This window comes from Nanorana parkeri, unplaced genomic scaffold, assembly GCF_000935625.1.
Source record: "Nanorana parkeri isolate BGI_ZX_2015 unplaced genomic scaffold, ASM93562v1 scaffold180, whole genome shotgun sequence".
NCBI lineage: Eukaryota > Metazoa > Chordata > Amphibia > Anura > Dicroglossidae > Nanorana > Nanorana parkeri.
Window position 1 is genome coordinate 256,966 of NW_017306448.1, and position 25,037 is coordinate 282,002.

The following is a 25,037-nucleotide window of genomic DNA, read 5'->3' on the forward strand; positions in this document are numbered from 1 at the left end:
TGTGTGTGTGTGTGTGTGTGTGTGTGATTTTAGGGTCCTTAGATTGTAAGCTCCTAGGGGACAGGGACTGATGTGCACTATGTAAAGTGCTGCGTAAATTGTCAGCATTATATAAATACCTGTAATTAAATAAAATTAAATAGGTTCTATATTCCTGTTCTTATCGGCTCATATACACTGCCACTCAGTTCCTGCCCCCCAGTTATCACAAAGCAAACCAAATAGGTGACAGCTGCTACTTTGCTCTAGGTGTCATAGGACACCTGCATTTTTGAACATCTGACGGCTGCCATCAGAATGCAAAAGAAACAGCGGAGATCCCTCAATCAAGCGCTTGTAGCATTGGTGGAGGAATCTGCTCTACCGTTCAGCCCACGGGTTAAATGAAAAAAATAGAACAGTGTATGGCCAGCTTAACTTTAGTTCAAAAGTTCCTAAAAAGTTTGACACTTTAAAAGGAACAGTTTAGGGCAGTGTTCCCCAACCCCCGGGTACCGGTCCGCGGATCAAATGGTACCGGGCCGCACAGTCTCAGTGCGGTCCGGTCCTGCAATATGGGGCAGTGCAGGGTCCTGGTGTTCGAACACCGGGGCCCTGCACTGCCGACGGGCTTCTCAGTGAGGGGGCGGGTCCTGTGACTCACCTACATTTTAGCAGATGAATCGACGATGGAAAACGTTGGCAACGTTTTCCATCGTCGATTTTGATCGACTTAATCTAATAATTGTTGCAGCTCTAAAACGTTGACCGGTCCGCGGCGATAAAAAGGTTGGGGAGCACTGGTTTAGGGTATGTTAAAGTGTGCTAATGAATAGGCCTTTAGTGAAATGTATTAGTGACTTCTAGATGACTAATATACTATTGTATGGACTCACTGTCCTGTATGTATTAAACATCAGGAACTGTGTTATTCCCATCATATCTCATATCCCCCCACAACTGAACTCACCTGTTGAACTGGAAGCGCTGGTGAGTGAGGAAGCTGATGGTATACTCTAGGCCGGAGAAGAAGAAGAGATATAGGAAATAGACCAGACCCAACAGTCGGAGGTTCTGCACATCTGCACATAGATAATTCATGGGTTACATATGTCTCATATGCTTCTTATGTATTAACAAACTTGGAGGCAATGAAGCTACAGAACTCAAACCAATGTAGGAAACATGTTATATCAGCCAATCAGGTTCCAGCTGCCATTATTGTAGGGCAGGTTAGGAAATGACAGGAAGTGGTACAACTGATGCACAATTACACCGTATTCCCTTTGGAATAGCTGACTTCTGAAGGTCAAGGTCTATATAATAGAAACCAAAATCTGCGTATTATATAATAATCTGCATTATGAGTAGGACAATTATGAGCAGCCAACATGTTTAGTGAAAATGCAGTGTGAACAGTATACAGTCAGGGTAACTTTAATTGCCTCCAATATACTTATTTTTACGCTTGTCTCTTTTTCTTCCATCTGTTACTTTTCTACATTGGCAGCTTTCCGCCAGTAAAAACAAAGGGACCATTTACAGCCGAGAGTCTGTCTTTCATTTTTTGTCTAGTGAACCACGTTAGGGTTTCCCTCAACATTCTGCATATCGTGCCGTCACACTTCTCTAGTATGGCACAGCTCATCTCTTAGTGATCCCCGGGCACACATTAAGGAAAAGTGAGAGGACATTGCCAATGAACCATACATAGTAAAGTGGTCCTGGAAAATGGAGATGACAGGTTATGGACAACAAGGCTAAACATGGAGTCTATCTTTAAGGTAGCAGCTAAAGCGCAACTCCAGCTAATCAGCACTACTAACTCCAACTAAAGCTTTTGTTTGCTTTGGATCGCATTAGAAAGGGTCAGAACCTTTTATTGCCGTCTCATCACTGGGAAGATCTCACCTTTCTTCTTCTCCAGGTGACACCATGACACTCCCCCATGAGGCACAGTCAGTATTACAAAACACTGACGGAGGTTCTAACCCTTCCAAACTTTTGTGCTGACCATATAACCCTTTGTCTGGAGTCCATTGAGGGACACAGGAAGACATCTACGGTCATGTTATACTGCTGCCTGAAGGAGGACTGGAAAAACAAAAACAACTGTGGGCCAGCCCAGGGAATTCCCCCTCCTACTACCAGCATGCCTCAGTTTTGTAGCAAGAAGTACCGATAGCATAATTTTAACACAGCGGGTGAGTAATGTGGATTTTAAGGAGAGTACAAAAACGCTAATTTCTCTCTTGCCCACTGAGGGACACAGGATGTCAAATACCTTTGGGACATCCAAAAGCAGTCTAACTGAGGGGTGGGCAACTGCAAAGAGTGAACAAATGCTAGCAAAAAATTGGTTAGACTCAGCAGAGCTGAAGAATAGATGTCCATCCTCCTAGAACACTAGTAAAAAAAAAAAAAGAGGTATGCTGGTAGTAGGAGGGGTAACCCTGGGCTGGCCTACAGATTTCTTTTGTTTACCAGTGTCCAGTTTTCCTGTAGGTGGCAGTATAACCCAACAGTATATGACTTCCTGTGTCCCTCAAAGAATGGCCAAAGAGGGGAGCTTTTGCTCTCTTTGTCAATATGGAAGACATTTCCCCTCAATCCCTGTCTTGGTATGCAGATGTGGGCAGAAATTTCCCCACACAACATCATGTAATCTAACCCTTCCCCGCTTAATCCTTTAAAAAAATATTTTAAAGGATTTTACCTTTAAAAAGTGCAATACTTTAATACAGGGGGTCTCAAACTCAATTTAGTCGGGGGCCACTGGACAAATTTTTTAGTCCCGTGGGGGCCTTTACTATATACGGTACCAGTGTTAATGTCTGTACATGTTACAAGCGGTAACTGTCATCCATTCAAATTAATGATCGGCTGACAGCTGCTGCATGTAAATGCCTGCACACCGCATGTAATCATATGTGAAAGGATTACATCCAGTTAGGAATCTGTCACTATTGATAGTGATTGTTTTTGTAACTGCATGTAATCATATCACATACAATTGCATGCGGTATGCAGGTGTGTACATGCAGCGGCTGTCACCCGATCATTAACTTGAATGGGTGACAGTTGCTGCATGTAAACGCCAGATTAGTGTTTCCTGCTGCAGGAAAACGCAAGTTTGTGACACAGGAATCAATTATATAGTTTAAAATAAAACCCCCAGTGGTGATTAAATACCACGAAAAGAAAGCTCTATCTGTCCCCAAAAAATTGTATCAAATGTATTTCAGTACAGCGTTGCATGACAGAATAAATGTCAAAGTACTGCAGCACTGAATACTGAAAAATGGCCTGGACAGGAAGGGGGTATAAACACCGCGGTCAGCAAGTGGTTAATACCACAATGGACATAGAACCCACCTGCACCATTTTTGCTGATACAATGCACCACAACGCACTGATGCAATGATACTGTGATACAATAATGAATACAGGTATATGTGAAGTAGGTTTCATAGAAAGTGCACCTTGGGAACCCTCAGAGGCTGCCATAACCAACCTCTCTTTAGAATATACTAATTGTCCAACTGTCACGATGACCCTTTTTCTTCAACAAATTCTTTATTGTCAAATTGGGGGTTCACTGACCCAAGAATGCATAGGGATGTAACTTTGACTTTCCTCAGGTTTTTATCATCTGCATACTTGTTTCAGGTCAATAATAATAAAGTCAGTGAATTAGCCAGACAACTAGCACTTTTAAAAAGGAGAGGTCAGCAATGGCCGTGCCAATGTTTCCCTTGTGACAGGTTGACTTTGATTGTCTCCTCCTCCCTGTCATGCAGTAATGTTCTTTTCCATCTTGTACTTATTAATGTCAACATTTTATAAGCGATTAGTCTTTAACATACTTCTGGTAGATGGAAAGTCTTCTCTTCTGGTTATGGCTGCGAACTTGAACAGAGACAGGGGACTGATCAGGTTTAGGGCCCCTTGACACCCCACTATCACAGAGGAGACCTATAGACAATGATTACAATTGATTAGAACACACAACCAGATAGACAGATAATCACATACAAGGTCAGCCCTGAATTTCAGGGGGATATGGTAGTTTAAGGGCTAACTACTTCTGCCCGTGAAAGCCATTTGCTATGAAGGCCCAACAGTAATATGGCTACAGCAACATCTTACAGTGTTTATAACTCTTATTATATTTCAGTTTTTCATTCCATTATTCCTGTGTTGTACATGTGGCTTCTGCTGCCACTATACTTTCTTTTCCTAGCAAATACCTGGTGACCCTGCCAGTGCCTCTATCCTTCTGCTGCATTCTGACCACTCCAAGCACTGAAGCAGATCTGTGCTGGTGTGGTTAGTTTGCATTCCTGAGCTTGCTGATGGGAGCTACAGGACGCCTTGCCGATTCACAGCGTCCCAGGCACAGCATTAAGGCGGCGATCCTTCCCTCAGCCTCATGGAACGCAGCACAGACAGGGAACTTCCTGTCCCGGACAATATTCACCTGCCTGCTCTCAGGTAATAGGGACACGCTTCCACACTGGGGAATAGAAATGGACAAGAAGGCCATGCAGTCACATGAATGAAGATTAAAGATCATCAAACAAAGTATATAAAATTTAAAGTGATTTGTTTTAGAGCTGTAGCATTGATACTGTCCATCATTGTCCTCACATATGGAATGTTCTTACCTGAAGATCCTGCCAATTACAGAACTTTCTGTTTCAAGGTGACGATTCTAAACACGCTGCCTTGCAATTATGAGCAGTGTTGTCAGCCTTTGCCATTGGGCTAACAGGTCAGCATGAGACATGCACATACCACATAGGCAGCCAAGAAGGCGACTGAGGGAGTGCACATGGCAGACTGACAACGTTGCAAGGCAGCAGCTTTGGAATGTTGGCTTGTAACTGTTCCGAGCAGGATCTCCAGGTGAGAAACTTTACTAGAAATTCAAAGAAAATAATTTGATTAAGAAAATTGTGCACAGCGTGACATGATGCCAAACATACTGAAAATACGTTTTGGGCTTACATACGCTTTAAAAAGCCTGGAGCAGTCTAAAGACAGAAACTGCAGCAGACATACAATGGGGGCCCCTACAGAGCACATAGCAGCAGCAGCCGCCTCCATAACCCTGTAGTTACAGTCAAATGCTGGACTGCTCTGGCAGGCAAAGCTATGACACATTTGGGTAGTGTCGGAGCATATAATTACCTCCTACTTCCCCACATTCCTATTGGCCTATCACTGTGAAGGGCAGCCTCGATGGCCAATGTAGAGGTGGCAGGAATTAGGAGCAAGTTTTCAGCATTAGCAGGAAGTGTTAGAGTTTTGCCTGCACAGTATACAACCATAGCTGCAGACTTGGTGGTTGCTGTTGGGTAGGTACAGGCACCTCTAGATAAAATAAAAGCAGGACTCAGGAGGTTATGGAAACGCTAAGGTCACTATGTTAGCCACATTATAGACCCGCAGTGAAGAATAGAGACACTTGAGAAGAGGAAAGCCAGAGAATGCTGATACTAGCAGGAGGTGTCAGGTCTTTTCACACATACACACCCTGCATTGGTGCCATGGCTGACATTCCTGCACATGAGCGAAACTTTTTAAGTGAGTAATACATCAGGAGCAGGCGGCATTCATCCCTGCCCGACAAAATGCTACAGTCCTAACACCCACATTCCCGCGGCATGACCTTCACTCTGCACGGAAAGGAGCCTTTAGAGGTGACGGAACGTGAGAAGAAAACATTGGGGAGCCATGAAGCAGCCAAACAGAAACTCCTCCCAACCTGCTAAACTACACGTCTGGGACTCCTAGGTGACATGAGATTGCTGCCATTGTATGCTCTGCACAATGTATGACGTTTTGCACACTCTGATGTACAGATTCAGTGTTTTGCCACCACTATTCTGGCCTCATCTTTTTTTGGTTTTGGCTGCCTCTCAATATCTACACAACATAAATATCAATGTCTCTACAGAGACAGACATCTTGACACCAAAGAGGACCTGTTAAAAAAAAAAACATTAAACAAAAAACAACACACACACACACTACCTCTGTGTAGAAACCCTGCTGCGTGTACCTTTACATATTTCCCTACTTCTGTCTGCTACCTTGATAAAGCCTCTTCAGATTTTTCATTTTTTTTAGTTTTAAGGTCCGTGATGCGTGCATCGAAGACTCGATCACCCTTGTGAACAAAAAAAGTGAATCATGAATTCACAACACACACACACAAAAAAAAAAAGTGCACGAGGGTGACGTGGTCCTCCTCCAAAGAGGAAGGGCCTCGAATTCCTGAACCCCCTGGGACCCACGGCTCCTGAGAGGGGCAAGGACGACTTAGGTCCACCTACCCGAAGGCCGGCGGACCCTTCTCCTCTGGTACCTGCCGAAACAGGTCCACCGAGTACTGGGTGGGGACTCTCCCAAAGAGAAAGCCCCGAGTGGGAGGAGGCAGGGGAGCCCATAGAGGCCACAGAACCTCCTCCCCGACATCAGGACAGGCCCTGAAGGTATTCGCACCATCTGTCTTCTGTGAAGTCAAAGGTGCCAATCGTGCATAAATAGAATGCCAGTGCACAACTCTGGCAGGCCTTTCGGCAGGAGGGCAAAAATATTGCCCCAAGATAGCCATAAGGCCTGCCCTAGAGGCATAGTGCACAAAAAGCTAGAGTGCCATGACCTAGTGTCAGTTAATCACGGTGGGGTCCCACACCCAAGTGATTTTCTGGCACACCCTGGGACGCCACACCCCCAGGGGGCACAGCACCACGGGCCTCCTGCGCCTCCCGAACCCTCCGGCCAGACCAGAGGTGCAGCACCCTTCCCCATCAGGAGGCATTAGTGCCGAGGAAGCTCCCCCTCCTCTAAAAGGAGCCGTCTCAACACCCACCTTCACTTCAGACAGTACTTAGCAACCATCCACCCCAGGATGGTCCATGCTGTTCCCCTCTGAAAACTGATAAGAACAGATACTACACTTGATCTTAGCCAAAAGGCCGAGAAGCGATTTCAGGTGTTCTACTTAAACTGTACTAGGCGCACTCCCCTACACAACTCTACTCAGACCTGATGATTGGCTGTTGAGGCACTGAGTACTGCACTGTGAGAGGGCAGTACATGTGTGTGCAAATGTTATAGCCAACACCTTTTCCTAGGCAACAACAGATGCTGTCAACTAGGGATGCACCAATACCAGTATCAATGCCAATACTGGGCATAATCACGAGTACTTACTCTTACGAAAATGCCCTGATACTAAAAGCAAATATACACATAAGTGCCAGCAGCATGAGTCAGAGATAGCAGGGGGAGATCTTCGGTGTAATACACTTTCTGGATTGCTCTCAAAGGTTAGGGAAACCACTGAACTGAAATACAAAAACACATGGAGCGCCTCCATCGTGTAAGAACTTTTAATAAAAAGAGAATAAAACAGTTGGAAATGTACTCACAAAAGGGAGATTGGTAACAGGCATAAACAGATCAGGTGAAACAGACTTAGCCAGCCGGCTATCTGTCCTTCTTAGTTAACGCGTTTCCGAGGTCACGCCTCCTTGTCAGTGGCAGAACTACTAGGATTGCTGCACTTGCAGCTGCGACCGGGCCCTGGCGCTCCACCACTGTCCTAAAATCATTAGTCTGTATTGTTTTAGAAATATTGTCACATGAAAAAAGTATCGGTAATTGGTATGGACGAGTACTTGAAGAAAAGTATTGGTACTTGTACTCTTTTTGGAAACAATGGTATTGGTGCATCCCTACTGTCAACAGTCATTACCTGTATGCACTTTTTTCGTAGCAACACAGCACACCACAGTGTGTGCTATAGAAAGCTATAGGAAACTCCATGCCAGTCTTACCCTGTTCTCCTTTGGAAGTGTCTCAGGAAGGAACAGTAAGATGAACAGCAGGTCCAAAACAGAAAACATAAGGGCAAGCAGGGCGGGACGGACATAGAAGACCTCTCCATCGGCTGCGTTTATTGCAAAGTAAGCTCCAACCATGGGTCCGAAGGTAAAGCCCATTGAGAATGCAACACCGATCATTGCCTGTAACAAGAAGAGGAAATGTAGACTCAATTAACCGGGGGCAATAATTGCATATTGCAGTCTTTACTGAGATTTAACCAGAAATGTACCACCATGACATGTCTAAGAACAAGCTTTTAATCTTTTCACTGTCTCAATTTCTGTCTCTGGAAATCTCTAGTGTTGATTACAACCTTTTCTCTGCAATCCAGCGATGATTTTGCCTGTATGTCCCAGTTAGATAACCAAATGCGGGACTTTGGTCACATGATTCTAATTAAAGGGGAAGACCACAGTTCTGGCAGAGATATTGACCGGTCGAATTTACTTGTACATCTCTCCTTAAAGACCTTACAGCTGAGATCATGTGCCAGTCAAGGGGCGATATTTGTTCTGGCTTCCAGTCAAGTGATGGGCATCAGTGAGAGAAATTACTGGTTTACTAGAAAGAACATGGGGGGTGCTTTTTTAAGAAACGTTTATATTCAACTAAAGGGTTTGCTTCAGGATTTAACACCGGTCAAGAGAGAAACATGTAAGCTGCCGTTTCGGCTTTAGCTGACCATGCTAGTTTCTTGGCTATGACGCTGATGCCACTGACCCAAAACAAGCATAGAGATAAAGAATGTTGACTTTCTTCTGACTGTCATTTGCTTGTTCTCAGGTCTTTAGCACAGAAGTACTGAAAATGTATGATATCTGTTACAGCGAAGGCCCAGAGAGACAAAAATGGCATTCCAAGACACACATACAATCCAACTGCTACCAAGCAAATTCAGTCCTAAACAGAAATGGTTGCATCTCATCGGCATTCAAGGTTCAGTTTACTGACTGGGTCAGGGGTGGTGCGCTGCAGACAGCTCTGGTACCAGCATTATAAGGGGGAAACAATAGAAATGAGCACATTTTTCCAGCCTGTCCAACCTCGATCGTCTCCCACTGTCCTCAGCCAGTGGTGTCTGATGCTGTCTACCAGTGCAACATAGACATTAGATTGTCTCCCAATCTAGCTGAAAACTGCCATCTAATGTCTACGGCCTCCTTCAATAGCCATCTCCATGTGTATAAGATGACTTTTATCATAATATAACAAAGCATAAAGATTTTATAAGACATCATCATCTGCCATCTGTCATAACAGAACACAGTCCACACTCACCATGCCCTTGCTGCGGTCCTTCGGGGAGGGGAGGTCAGCTATTACAGCCGCACATAAGCTGACATTTCCTTTACTTAATCCTCCAACAATGCGGGAGATGAGGAAAACTCCAAAACTTCTTGAGATAGCCCATAAAGCGTAGGACACGATTATGCCAAACTGTTAGAAATGGAGACATTAAAGAGAAATATAATGAGTTGCCTGGCCAGTAATCAGACAAAAATGATGAAAATGTATACAAAACACAGACATTGGGGCTTATGTACTACACATTGAATTTACTTTGTTTCATGTAATGCTGTGTAATCTTGTAACTTCCATAGCCTAATATCACCACTCCTTCACAGAAGCACTAGAGAATGACAGGGCACACTGGCCCAGCCCATCTTGCTCCAGCATCAGCAGTTACTCACAGAAAGAAAAAGTCCGGTTGCACACCCTCTTCATGTCAGAGTGAAAAGAATCCACGGCAGGACGTTGTGTACCTGTCTGCTACAATAAACGTTTAAGTGAAGCTTAAGACATGCGACCGGACTTTTTTCTGGTGTGTAACTACTGCGTGATCCAGGCTTCATTTTGCTCCTGTGTTGGAAATACTCTAATATTACAGGCAATGACTTCAAAACTATGAGGCGTGTTATTTTATTGAGCAAGCATGATCATCCACAATGGTTTACTGGTCATGACTAAGGAAGAAGCCTTTTTAGCCAGTGATGGCTCTCATGGGGTCTGTAGATTGGCCAACAGGCTCTATACACTGCTGTAAAGTGTTATTCATTCCTTGAAGTGGCTAAACAGTTCCCATCTGATCATAGTTCCCCAAGTACAAGTAATGAGGCGATAGAAGGGGACCCTCCCTTAAACATTAGCAGAACATGTAGGGAGTGGTTTGATGTTACTTTAACTCCATAATCCCTACAAAGCTGCAAGAAGGGGGTCCAGGAGATGTTCAGTAAAGGTCAGTCCACCCAAAATGATGGTTTAGTTATAGGTTGAGCCTGGTAGGCTGACTCAGCCCTTGGCTTCTTATATGTCTTGGATATTCCAACAGCTAGATCTCCTTTCCACAGTGCCTGATTCTGTTCCTGTCCATAGTGCAGTTTTAAATGTTCCCAATGAACTGTGTGTGATGCAGCTCCTCCTTTACCTTTTCCAGAACATACAATTAATTCAAAAGGGAGAGCAAGGATCCTTTATAATAATGGCCACAGCAGGTATGCAGTCCTGGGAGCTTAAGCGTGTTGGGGCGATATCTATCCATCTATGGTTAGTCTTGTTTAAAGCACAGTCACAATCATCCTTGGAAAACACTTGGAAAACTATCATTGTCCAATGCACATCTCACACTTTGTACATTTATGGTGCCTTGGCCCAACCTACTTCATTTGTACTTATGCAGTATCCAAAACCAATAAAACCAAGCAATGTGAATGACCATGGGTGTTTTGTGGAATATAAGAACATCATTACATTGTAGAGCCTCGCTTGTATATGCCGCCATAAGAATATAAAAAGGTTATTAGCAAATAGTTAAGCAATGCTGATCAACTGAACCGTATTTAGCAAATTACAACAAGAAGGCTGAAAGAATGTTACAAGATGATGCAGAATGTTATAAGTTCAACGCACTCTATGGAACACCCCACAGATAAGAGAAGACGGCGAGGAACAACCCTAAGCTAGGCTACAGACCTCAGATGTCAGTCATACGTGCAGGCCATAGACCTCAGATGTCAGTCATACGTGCAGGCCATAGACCTCTGATGTCAGTCATACGTGCAGGCCATAAACCTCAGTCATACGTGCAGGCCATAGACCTCAGATGTCAGTCATGCATACAGACCATAGACCTCAGATGTCAGTCATACGTGCAGGCCATAGACCTCAGATGTCAGTCATACGTGCAGGCCATAGACCTCACATGTCAGTCATACGTGCAGGCCATAGACCTCAGATGTCAGTCATTCATCCAGACCATAGACCTCAGATGTCAGTCATACGTGCAGGCCATAGACCTCAGATGTCAGTCATACGTGCAGGCCATAGACCTCACATGTCAGTCATACGTGCAGGCCATAGACCTCAGATGTCAGTCATACATACAGGCCATAGACCTCAGATGTCAGTCATACATACAGGCCATAGACCTCAGAAGTCAGTCATACATGCAGGCCATAGACCTCAGATGTCAGTCATACGTGCAGGCCATAGACCTCAGATGTCAGTCATACGTGCAGGCCATAGACCTCACATGTCAGTCATACGTGCAGGCCATAGAACTCACATGTCAGTCATACACACATTTAAATACCTTCATATGTTTCTGGCATTTAACAATGTTGTCTCACAGGAATGGTTTCTTTAAAAAAAAAAATGAAGATGGGATAATTTATGTGGCCGATTTAAGAAACAGTTCCAGGCACCTGAAGCTCTCCAGGATACTTTGCAGCTAAAGTCAGAAACTCCTCTTAGTTAACTCTAGGCCCCATTCACATGGGCGCTGTCCGCTCTGATCAGCGGGATCCATGCATTTATGGAACGGATGTCACTCTTGTACAGACCCATGTTATGGGGAGTCAGATGCAAGAGGTCCGATATAATGCAATTGTCTGTTTACAGCAGACAACTCCCAATCGGGCACGATCAGGTCCACCAAAATGGAAATCTGTTCCATTTTTTTTTCCTGACCTAGACTGAGTCAGGGGTAATCGGATGCTGCCCATAGAGTTATATTGAGCTTCTGATTAGAAGACCCATCTAAAAAACTGGCAAGCAGATCTGATCGAACCACCTGTGTGAAAAGGGCCTTAATCTTGGGTCTTCACCTATAACCTGGCCACACATAACCAGCAGTGGGACTGAGCACCAAATTGAAATGATCCATTTAAACCACAATGGATTTCAAAGCAGCCTGGGAGCACCAAAGGAAATATTACTGCACCAGTCGTGGGCAGGCTGAGCAATGTAGATGATTATAGATATATTGTAAGGGGGACAGAGTCAGCTGATATTGGCAGTGGTAAACCATGATTGACAGGAACAGTCCAAGCGGGTTTGTCCTGCGCTTTTATTCAGCGAGGCAAGGAACAAACACCTCAGTGCAGGAAGACTTTGTACAGCAACACACCAAACAAACCCATCTGCTTGTCTGAGCCATTACCAAACTCAAGTCAGTTGTTGACTAAAAGGGTGGCCCCTAATGGGTTCCCCAACACAAGCAGGCAGCACTTTTACCTTTCTATCCTTCATTCAGCACTTTTCATCCAACAGTTCCCACAGCAGAGAGAGAGAGAGATCCCCGAGCATCGCTCATTTCACATATATAAAGGCCTGTGCGCAGTGGAGACTAATAACAAGGTACCAGGTAAACTATAGGCCTGCAGATGAAGTCTTTATGCCACCCAAAGTCTCCAGGACCCAGAACAAAACTTAGGCTGGCCATACACTGATCTATCTTTTTTCATTTAACCCGTGGGCTGACTGAAAAAAAAAATAGACCTGATTCCTCCATCAAGACTAACATCGTTCGAGGAATTCCGCTGTTTACACTGTATCCTGACAGCTACAGGAATACCCGATCAGAGCGGGCAGCTCATTGGCTGCCGGCTCTGATCGATCGAAGATTTTCTGATGCCGATCAAGAGGGGGCTGACAGCACCACACACTGTGCCAATTTCGGCCGGTTTTTGAGGAACCGCAAAAGGATTATTTATATCTATATCTATCTATCTATCTATCTATCTATCTATCTATCTATCTATCTATCTATCTATCTATCTCCTGGCAAGCACTTTTACCTTTCTATCCTTCATTCAGCACTTTTCATCCAACAGTTCCCACAGCAGAGAGAGAGAGAGATCCCCGAGCATCGCTCATTTCACATATATAAAGGCCTGTGCGCAGTGGAGACTAATAACAAGGTACCAGGTAAACTATAGGCCTGCAGATGAAGTCTTTATGCCACCCAAAGTCTCCAGGACCCAGAACAAAACTTAGGCTGGCCATACACTGATCTATCTTTTTTCATTTAACCCGTGGGCTGACTGAAAAAAAAAATAGACCTGATTCCTCCATCAAGACTAACATCGTTCGAGGAATTCCGCTGTTTACACTGTATCCTGACAGCTACAGGAATACCCGATCAGAGCGGGCAGCTCATTGGCTGCCGGCTCTGATCGATCGAAGATTTTCTGATGCCGATCAAGAGGGGGCTGACAGCACCACACACTGTGCCAATTTCGGCCGGTTTTTGAGGAACCGCAAAAGGATTATTTATATCTATATCTATCTATCTATCTATCTATCTATCTATCTATCTATCTATCTATCTATCTCCTGGCCTACACAAAGTGTAGATGTGAAGAAAGAGGAAATTGCAAACATTTGTCCTGCGAGTGAGTCTTCCTCCATCTATACTGTATATAGAAGTATATAATCTCTAATGTCAGCATCCTGTAAATGCTAAATAAAGGTAAAAGGAAAAAGTGAGCATCACATCAAGTTCATTTCTTAGTTTGATTCCCTCCATTCCGTTCTGCAGCTCTTCCTTAGCTCCACATTCCCTTTTTATTATCCATGAATAATTACTTAAACTGTGTACATAGGGAGTGACGCACTTTCTTCAGCCAAGCGTAGAACGGTAATTGTACCCAGGAAAATGGCTCTTTTTGTATCAAAGAACATCGGTTTAAAATAAACAGGACAGCGTGTAATCATTCAGAGCTGCGGAAGTCACAATTACCAGTTTTCCTGCTTTTTTCTGGAAATTGGAAGAGGTGATGATAATCAAACACACTACCAAACACCTTCCCAAGGCTGTGTGTCTGGGACCACCACCCCCAATATGCTGTGATTAGGATAGGGTATCATGGGAGCTTTGTTTTATTTTTATTGTCAGACCTGCACTGCTATAACACAGCCACACAAAGCTGTTTTTTTCGAATACATTGTAATTTAATTAGTTGGCCAGTTTAAAAGGAGAACTATGGGGTTAAGGCTTTTCGCCATAGTTCTCCTTAGGGTAACGGGAGGACACAAACTAGCGTCCTCCCGTCACCCTAGGCTCAGTATACCGCGAGCTGTAGCTCGCGGTATAATGAGACGCCGCAGTATACCGCGTGCTACAGCTCGCAGTATACTGAGACGCCGCAGCTGAAGCGGATCCCGACAATTATGTCTGGATCCGCCCAGCTGCGTGACTGACAGCTGGCTCTGCCTATCTAGAGGCAGAGCCAGCTGTACCTGCCCCCTCCCCCGTCCGTTCCGCCAGTCAGCGCTGGCGGATCGGAGGGGGGAATGCAGCCCCTCCCCTGTCACGGCAGAGAGCCGTGACAGGATCGAGAGGTGAGCGAACGCCGGTATGTGTTCGCTCACCTTCCGATCTACTGAGCCGACCTGTGACAGTCTCATTGTCACAGGTCGGCTAGAACTATGAGGCGAGTGGAAATCACTCATCTCATAGTTCTCCTTTAAATAAAGTAAATTAGAAAAATGAGGTTTTAGATCCATCCTGTGACACTAAACGTGTCCCAGCAGCTGACCCATCTCTGATTACAATGAAAGAGGAGACACAGGCCTTTTCTTCAAAAGAAAGCGGAACACATAACGCCCGCAGGTCTACCAGCAACACTCACTAGTCAATGTGTTCCTTCTATTTTGCAAAAGCGTGCATGACTTAAATTCACAAAGACTTTGGTGACAACACTGACACTAAGACCAGCACCAGATGTATATTTAAAGGACTGAAAACTATTGAAGCACCATTATATGAGCATGCAGAACACAGCATATCAGATGTTATATGTATAGAAAAGAAGGCAGCAGGAAAGGAGCTAAAAGGGGGTGGGGAGGGGGAGGGGGACTCGATGCTTCTAGAATAAAAGAGGAACCACATACTTGAAAATAACTTCTCAGGACAGAAATAGGGGCTAATCATTCTTATCTTTGCTTCAGTAAAATGGACTTTAGATTTCATATTTACCACCTGCAGCCAGCATGTGCAGACCAGACTACTCCATATTATACAAGGCTAGTTTAATGCTATGCTGTGAATAGTTTAAACAGCCTGTGTTGTGAATGGCTCTGACCAGTAGTAAATAGAATTACACACACGATTGAATGATTCAGAGGAAGATTCATACTCCAAATAATAAAAATACTGCAGTCTAGTAACTAAAAATTTGATAACATATAAAAAAAAATTATAGCAGCAACTTGGGTCCTTCCCCGTATTTTTTTGTTCTTCCACCCCACCTATTTTTATCTCTTTCTTTTTCTTCTACTCCTATTCTTCCATCCTGTTTAGCATCCTTTCTGTTCTGTATTTGTTGAGAACATTTATTCTGTACCCGTTACCCCAAGGATAGGTTTGCTTTCTGGCTATCCCTCAGCCCATCCACAGGCCCGGTTTCTCACCCTTCCTTCTTGCCTATCTTTACATCCCAGATCACCTCTAATGGCTTTTATACTGACCCACTATGGGTGTCCTGAGACATATTGACATATTCTTCTTGGATATGGGGTTTCCCGCTCCTCCAGTGGTTGTCTACATGACCCCCCACCCCATTTAGGCTACAGAGCGCATTCTTATCTATGGGGGAGCCATTGCATTGCACTAACTGTTCACGCATCTAGCCTTGGGTCCATGATACTCTTTGCTTCGCTTTAAAGATGAGCTCTGCTATCTCCCTCCCCTACTGCCTAACAACTTATCGTAATGGTCAAAGAGCTACAATACGTTCCGACCCACATCTCCGGGTTCTGTACACCTGTAACTCATGTGGGAGAAATAAAAAGAGTGGTCTTGCCTTAACATAGATTCCTCCCTTTCACAGGGGTCTTATGTCCCTTTACCATGGATGTGCTCAAGTGCCGGTGGCTGAACAGAGCCCGGAGCTAATGAAATGTTACTATTACAGCAAATTCTGAACATAGAAAACACTGCTATATAAAACAGCTATAACAGTACAAACATATAACAGGCAGTGTAAAGGGAGCACATACTGAATTTATCATCATGACTCGCCGTCTTCCTAAATAATCCGAGGCTGCTCCAGTGAGCGGTGAGCAGATAAACTGCAGGAGGGAGAAGAGGGAGCCAATGAAACCTGAAAAACACTCATTATTACATTGTAGAAACAACACATCCCAGAATGTTACAGCTGCTGAGTTTTCTAGAGCTCGCTGATACCACCCCGGATCTCCTCTTCTAATGTGAAAATCATTAATGTGAACCCGTCCTTACCTAAAACCGATCAATTATGCTGAAATACAGGCACCTATCTTGGTAATCTGATCTCTGTATCAACCCTTAGATCCTAAACCCAAGGTCTGCAAGAGGCCTTGACTTCTGATAAAGTCTAGATTAAAGCCCGCCCTCCCAGTGGTAAGCCCTGCCTGCTGTCATTCAACAGTCACATGACAGAACCCCAGGGTGCATTATAAGCCGTGTCATTTGACTGCTGAATGACAGGGGGTGGGGCTTGGCATCAGAAGGGGTGGGGCCTAATTAACTTAAAGTGAAGTAGTGGCGCTGTGTACAGTCTAAGCCTGGGATCCAATGGGCAGCTCAGAGACATGGGGATCAATTTGAAGCTGGCCACATATTACAATCTGATTTTATGATCTCTTTTAGATTCCCCAAAGCCTTGTAATCAATGGGCCTGTCTGAACAATCCATTCATTTTGTATGCAATCAGGCAGGCCCTCGCAATGCACAGTTGTTGGTGAATCTAAAGGAGATTGTGCAATCAGATTATAATGTGTGTGGTTATCACTATTGTTAGGTCAAGTCAGGTTCACTCATGTAGATCTAGGAAAGTCTCATCAACCGGACAGAAGAAGAACCACTGAGCCAGATTAAAGTGACCCTGTCTCTTAAAACAAATATTAAATATGTTGCCACCTGTAAACTGCATTGCTGTAGTGACCTGGAGATCAGCAGGAGGAACCAGCAAGAACTGAGGGGGACACTCCCAGGATTTTAGGTTTCCACCAGACTTCAGGGGACCATCTCTACCAGAATGGCATTTAGCGTCATGAGCTTCTTTAACAGGTAACACCAGTCTTAACGTTTATTTTCCATGACAGGGTCACTTTAAGGTACAACTAGAAACATCAGCACTCCATGTAAGATATAAAACTCTATTACTACAAACAGCAATCTCCAACGCCATGACAAAGAAGTTCTACGTCTCCTCAAAGCGCGCATTCATGACTGCAGTTTGCTATATAAAGAGCTATATCTTACATGGAGTGCTGATCCTTCTTCATACTAGATGGCAGCATTAGTCCCTGTTCTCCTGGCCCCAGCCTCCAGGGAAAGACCACACTATGACCACTATACCTTCCCAAACCCATGGCCACAGAACTCTAACACTCAAATTAAGTAATAATAAAAAGGACCCCCTTCACATTGCTGAGGTGACATGTGAGTGGGTGGACAGCTCACTGAGCCACACCAGTTCCCTGATCATACATAGTTACAGCTCTGCTCCAGGAGATGTAACGGCACACATAAGGAGATGTGGACAGCCTGGGGGAGCCTCTTGCTGGCTCTACTGTCTTAAACAGTCCTGACTGCTACATGCTCCCAAAATATGGTGTGGGCAGACCACTGCTGCCAGTATAGAGCAATATTCACTATAGATTTCATAACTTACCACCAAAGAGAACACTGTTATACTTCCTCTCCTGGGGAACTCCAACGGTTCCTGCAAACCAGCCCACGGTGCCCTGTATTGTCTGGTACAGACTATCCTGAGATGACAGAACAAAAAACACATTTATATTTTAACTAGGCTGTGGTACACAGCATTCCTGACAGCACAATCTGTGGCATCACATATAAGGACACAGGAACACAGAAATTAGACTAAGTGTATGCCTAACAGGCTTCTTTTCAGCAAAGATACAATGCTAAACATGAAAAAGACACTAGAGCCCCACCTGCTGGCTCTGAAGGATAGATAGATAGATAGATAGATAGATAGATAGATAGATAGATAGATAGATAGATAGATATATTATTATTATTTTTTTTTTATTTAAAGGTTTTTTTATTCTCTATTGACAACAGTAAGAATGGCAAATAAGTAACCTAGAAAATTTCTGTGCAGCTGGAAAGCAGCCATTCTCTTTTTAGTGCAGAAAAGGGAACAAACATTTACTGCACTCATACTACACTGTGCTGTTGGCCAAGGTGGCTGGAAGAACATTGCAGGTTTAGGTGGAACACAGTTTGGAGCAGATGTTTTCAATAGGAGACTGAGCCAGCTTAGCCTGACCACATACATTACAATCTCAATGTAATATCTCTTTTAGCTCTCGCAAAAACTATGTAGTGTGGGGCCTAGCCTGGTGGCATACAAGTTAAATGGATTGTTTAACCAGTTGACATCCGCGGTGTTAAACCCCCTTCCCATCCAGGCCATTTTTCAGTATTCAGCGCTGCGGTACTTTGACATTTATTCCGTCATGCAGCGCTGTACTGAAATGAATTTTATACCCTTTTTTGGGGACAGATAGAGCTTTCTTTTGGTGGTATTTATTCACCACTGGGGGTTTTATTTTTTTACTATATTAAGGAGCTTCTCTGAAGCGAACGAGCACATATAGGCGATCGGCGGGCTATGGAGCCGCTGATCGCCTATATGTGAAACACCCGGTAACGGGTGTGTGCATTGATCGGGTCTTTTCTGCCCGTGCGTGCCCGCTAGGGGGCGCGCGCGAGCAGAAAAAAAATGCCGTCTGGAGACGGCAACCCGCAGATGCAGCAGTGCCGTCCGTCCGTTTTTTTACTACGGGCGGACGGCAAGAGGTTAAGTAAGCTCTAACACTACAAATTTGTAGTAAATCTAAAGGAGATTGTGCAATCATATTTCATCATGTATGGTCAGCTTCAGGGCATCAGTCAGAAACAAGCAATATGCACCAATGGGTGTGCCCAGTATAAATTGGGGCTCATTTACAATGTACTTGTGATGCGTTTGCTATGCATTTGCGATGTACCTGCAAAACATTTCAATGTAATATACTTAAAGGATTTCTAAAGCCTCCGTTTTTTTGTATATATCTAGCAGTAGATATAGGCAAAAAGTTTTTTTTTTAAACAAAAAACGCTTTAACAGCGGCTTAAACTTACCCCGTCTTCGCCACGCGCTCCCGTCAGAAAATCCGAAACTGCTCGGGTGGCCGCAAAGCATCTTGGGCAGTTCGGATTTTCGGCCGGGAGACGAGGAGAGACACAAGGTAAGTCTATGGATGTGTGCACCCGCATGCAGACACCTTGGGACAGGAAGTGCGAGTAAGGACAGAGGAGTCAGTGCTGGATCGGAGACCCGCAGCAGCACTGGAGGGACAGATGAAAACATCAGGAAAGAAGAAGAAGATCGGATTAAGAGACATCATTTAAGTGCTATTAACATTAACATTGGGGCGAGGGGAAAGTGTCACTTTAAGGGGGTGTTCTGACATGTAAATGTATATTTTACCCGGAGCACCTCAAAACGCCCATTAAAAACACATTGCAAGGGCATGCTGCGTTTGCCATTTACATTGCGTTCTCCTTGATGGCTATACACAAAAACTACAGCTGACTGTATAGAAAATGCTGCGTCTAAAATAATGCCAGGTAACGCAGCATAAACTAAATGACTGGAAACTCCGGCCTACAGCCTAACAAATTTCATCCACTATGCTTGAGACCTTAACAACACGCAGCTAAAATGCAGATCACCCATGTAACACAAGCCCTTAGCATGTGGCATGTCACTACTTACATTAGACTTGCTGAAGTGATCCAGTATGGAAGGCATCAGGGGTAAAATGAGGGTAAATCCCAGAAGGTCGATGAGCAAAGCCACGAAGATGATTGTGATGACCCTGGTTGACCCCGGATCTTCCCCTTTGGGGGGCTTCACTGCTTTGTTGCTCATCTCTCCGCCTCAGGTGAGCTCCTCCAGCAGAGTGCTGTAACAATAACCAGAAGGCACTCCTGAGTACCCAGCTTTCTCAAAGTGTTCACCTCCCACCCAGAGGACACAATAGTGCTGACTCACAACACAGGGCATTCACAATGGGAAACATTCTGGTGTTCGGGATTAAACCACATGCTTTATGGGCTGTTTTGTAACACCCGGAGGTTGCCACAGTATCAGAGGCAGGATGCAGTGGCTGAAATAAAATGTTATCTGATCAGGAAGTTCTAAAAAAGGAAGATAAGCATTACATAAACTTTACTTACTCATACTGTAAAACTTCTTTTTTTTTTTTATTACAATGATTCCATCCTTATCTCTGCAAACCTTCAATGTTAAACAGGAACTTTACCCACCATTTTTTCCTATAAATTCTTTATTTAGATCAATATAAAAGAGTACAAAGTTTTGCCAGTAAACTTGAAATCAACATAAGAAAAAATGATCCAATAAGATTAATCAATATACACGAGAGTTGGTATTGTAGAGAGATTTACAAAGCTTATCAATGCAAAAGTGGTGAAACAAGTAGAACATCGCAAAACAATGACAGAGGTTAATGAAAGTCAACATTAACAACAATGCAAACAGGGAAACAAAAAAATAAAAATAGGAACACTGGAACGAAACAAAAAGGCCATCTTGGTGTTGCACAGTCACCCAGCGGGACCACCTTCATAGAGTTTTACCATGGGCCAGGAATATTGCATGGGTAGGGTAGCAATAAAGCAGACGGGAAGAAAGAGGAGCACAGAAGACAGGAATGAAGAGGACGGTAGGAAGGGATCTTATGGAAAAGGAACCAAATGACAAAGAAGGAAGCAGAAGAAATAGCACCACCAGTACCAAGGCCTCAGAAAATGAAAGTCCACCAGTAGGTATGTCTGTGAAGGTTCTCATTCATTCAGGTCATGATATATCTGTAAAAAATAAGTCAGGGCAACTGATTCGAAATTGAGAAAGCTGGTTAGACGACCAGTGAAACGTCTTCAAGAAAAATACAGCAAGTCCAGGTTGCCTTGACTTATTTTTTACAGATGCACCAGTAGGTATAATACTCAAAGGACGAGGAGAATCGAGATGTTTTCACAGGGCTGGAATACAGGAATGAGCTGCATTCACCATATCTAAACGTTTGTAGATCTTCAAGGGGATGGAATTGTGGAGCAGGAAGAAGGCCAAGACAATGGGAACTGAGAGGTCCGTAAATTTCTTGGCGACAGAATGGATCTAGTCTGGAAAGCATTGTAGTGTAGGATAGGACCAAAAGATGTGGAACGTGTCCCCAGGGGAGCAGCAACGTCTCCAGCACGGACTGGGTGTCTGCAGAAACATGGAACGCATGGTCTTGGGAGCCCTGTACCATGGAGAGATAATCTTGGGTCCAGACTTGGTATTTGTTGCTTATAGAAGACTTATAGGATAGAGAAAGAAGCTTGGCTCCTGGGAAAAGATTAGGGTCACCTCACGTTCCCATTTACACAGAAACGTTTACCCAGCAATTTATTTTCTCCCAAAACAGTTACTTTCAAGGCATGCCAACTGTTAAGGTTGCGCTTATTTCAGCTCTCAACCAAACTTCCAAGCCCTCACAGATACAAGTACTGATACTTTTCCTCACAGATACAAGTACTGATACATTTTTGTTTATTGTCATGTGACAGTTTTTCTAAAACAATACAGAAAAATGATTTCAGGACAGTGGTGGAGTGCCAGAGCCCGGTCCCAGCTGCAACCGCTGTACTAGGGTAGTTCTCATGAAAATGCCAAGTATCGGCACTGGTATCGGTGCATCCCTATTAACTACCCACCCCACTCAACAAAGGAAATTATCTTAAATTATCTTGGCACCTAACAGCACCAATCAGAACAGGAGATGTTTGTGGTATTCAGCAGGCACCAAAAGGGGGATTCCACCGTTTACACATGTTCATGATGGATAGGGGAACTGAGCCAGACAGGTCTATGGACAGCTTTAGCTAGGCTGATTTTTTTTCCATTTACCGTTAATAGACAGGACGGTTGAGACCCATATACATTGAGATCAGCCAAAAGATAAAAATAAATTCTACCTTTGCATCCTGAGAACCCCAATCCTTTAACTGATCCAGAGGGAGGCAAAACACCCATTAAAAATGATGCCATTCTCTCCAACAGGGAAACAATTTCCGTGTGATCCCCAAAGGCAACTAGATACTCCCTAGAAGATCAACATCCTACGTTGTGTCACATAAGCAGGCCGCTCGGAGACTTGCATCACCCTGCTTTTCAGGTTTTTACAACTGTCATCATTTGTGCTCCATGTAACTGGTCTGTGAACTCTCACAGACTGATCATTGATTACTGGGAGTGACATCACAGATACAAAACATATCCTGCTGCAAAGAAGAGGGGACGTGGTGCAGATCTATAAGGGTGCAGCGAGACATTCATAATAGTAACTAATATGTGACTCAAATGCTCCTTCCAGACATGAACTCCATGGACATGTGTCTTTTTTTAACCTATGTAACATTTAAAGCTTCTGCGTGCCATTAAAAAATGAAGCTGCATCCATTTTGTGTGTGGTCTGTAGAAAGTCACATGACTAAACTGAAACACGTGTCTGCCCATATGTGTGTGTGGTCTGTAGAAAGCCACATGACTAAACTGAAACATGTCTCTGCCCATATGTGTGTGTGTGTGTGGTCTGCAGAAAGTCACATGACTAAACTTAAAAATATGTGTCTGCCCATATGTGTGTGTGGTCTGTAGAAAATCACATGACTAAACTGAAACACGGGTCTGCCCATATGTGTGTGGTCTGTAAAAAGTCACATGACTAAACTGAAACATGGGGCTGCCCATATGCGCGTGTGGTCTGTAAAAAGTCACATGACTAAACTGAAACATGGGGCTGCCCATATGCGCGTGTGGTCTGTAAAAAGTCACATGACTAAACTGAAACATGGGTCTGCCAGGGCTTTGGGTTATGACTTTAAGGATATCCAAAAGTGATCTAATGCCTCCCCCAATTCAACAGATCAAAATGCAATGCAATTTGTTTGATCAAAGCATTTTCTTTTTCAAAAAATACCTCCTTTGAGACTTTGTGACATCATCGCTGGGTCTGTCTGCTGCTTTTTGGTGGGAGAGGTTGGCCGGCTTCTGTAAATATCACAGTATTCTGCCTCTGAAGGCATTATAAGAAAGAACACATCCCCGGGATCCCTTTAGATGTGCCTGCTTCTCCCTGCTGGCCGCTGGGTGTTACAGACTTTGGCTGTGCAGTCTGTTGCCTGGTTGCAGACATGTCTAAAGGGATGCTGAGGATGTTTTCTTTCACATAAAGCTCAGGAACAAAACGATTGATGGCAGAGAAAGATAATATTAGTGAAAGGGGGGTAAGCAACAGTATGTATAAGGGGTTACAAGTGAATGATGAAGGCTGTTCAGACAGGAAATGAAGGCGGGCTCAGGTAGCTGCTGCAGCTTCATAGGGTTATATAGTGGTGATGCAAGTTCACAGGGAATTAAGAGTCATCAGTTCAGCAGAGGAGAGGACTAGCTACAAGCGTGGGGAAAAGGTAAGGCTGGAGTTCAGCTATCATATCATGAAGTGATTTTCCCACTGGTGACGGGGACAATCATTCATTCTTTGAAAAGCAAGAAGTAGGAAGCCATTGATAGCTACTGCAGGATTCCTATCCACCCAATAATCTGCAGAACACATACCAGCAGGTCCTGGAAAGCTGTGGGATGAGCAGTTGTCTCCCTGGAGGTATTCTCAGGCTGCCCTATTGATAAAGTACCACAATGGAATACAAGCACACTGCTGGTATTCGACACTTACCAGTGTGTCTGATACCTGGTCACCGTGACCTACTATGAGCTGTGGTGCCCTCCAATTACTGTGTCATTAAAGAAGAACTCCAGGAAAACTTAATAACCCCTTGCAGGGAGGCTACCCCCACACTGCAAGGCTTAAAGGAGAACTAGGAGGCGAGTGAAAATCACTCAGCCTCATAGTTCTAGCCGACCTGCGACAATGAAACTGTCACTCATCGGCTCAGTAGATGGGGAAGTAAGAGAACACATACCGCCGCTCGCTCACTTCTTGATCCTGTCACTGCAGAGAACGGTGACTGTCACTCACGGCTCCCTGCAGGGATTTCCCCCCTCCCCTGTCCGATCCTGCGCTGACTGGAGGAACGGACGAGGAAGGGGCGGGTACAGCTGGCTCGGCCTCTAGATAGGCAGAGCCAGCTGTCAATCCCGCAGCTGGGTGGATCTCAACAGTGATGTCGGGATCCGTCCCGGCTGCAGTCTCTCAGTATACTGCGAGCTGTAGCCCTCTATATACTGAGCTTAGGGTAACAGGGGGACGCTAGTTTGTGTCCTCCCGTTACCCTTAGAACTATGGGAAAAAGCCCTAACCCCATAGTTCTCCTTTAAGTCTTCGTTTTTGTCTAAGTTCAAAGTTATACTAACCCGAAGCTCCGAGCCGGCCAGCTGTCCCATTGCTTCCTCCAGCCTGTGTATTAGAGTCTTCATCTATGACATCTATGCACGGTGTATAGAATGTGATGATTTACGGGACCTTAGACCTCTGCAGAGGAGAGAGGTGGGTCTAAGAAGAAGCTGCCTTAGAGCATTGGGTGAGTATAACTTTTGTTTTTTTAACCTAGACAAAACGAACACTTAACCCTTGCAGTGCGGGGGTTCCCATCCCATTAATTTCCTATAGGGACAAAATGTACTTTGAGGGACCACTGGGGACCGCCGTGAGTAAAGCTACCCATTGAAATTAACAGGACCATGGAGCGCATGAGCAAAACGAAGAGGAGCCACCCAGGACCGTGTCTGCAGAATGTTTATTAAATGGTGTCTGAGGGCGAGGACAAGTCCGAGGCTGCCTGTACTCGG

At 44.4% G+C, this 25,037-nt stretch overlaps 1 protein-coding gene across 1 annotated transcript in view; it reads right to left on the reverse strand.

Annotated features, from left to right (window-relative positions):
- MFSD10 (major facilitator superfamily domain containing 10) overlaps window positions 1-25,037 on the reverse strand; it is a 40,524-nt gene that overhangs the window by 13,526 nt on the left and 1,961 nt on the right. Inside the window, exons 2-8 of the mRNA XM_018554982.1 lie at window positions 19,935-20,124; window positions 17,817-17,913; window positions 16,159-16,262; window positions 9,157-9,315; window positions 7,830-8,018; window positions 3,846-3,954; window positions 950-1,061 (exon numbers count right to left, since the gene is read on the reverse strand). Coding sequence (XP_018410484.1) covers window positions 950-1,061; window positions 3,846-3,954; window positions 7,830-8,018; window positions 9,157-9,315; window positions 16,159-16,262; window positions 17,817-17,913; window positions 19,935-20,090 — 926 coding nt within the window. The 5' untranslated portion in view covers window positions 20,091-20,124. The remainder of the gene's footprint in view (window positions 1-949; window positions 1,062-3,845; window positions 3,955-7,829; window positions 8,019-9,156; window positions 9,316-16,158; window positions 16,263-17,816; window positions 17,914-19,934; window positions 20,125-25,037) is intronic.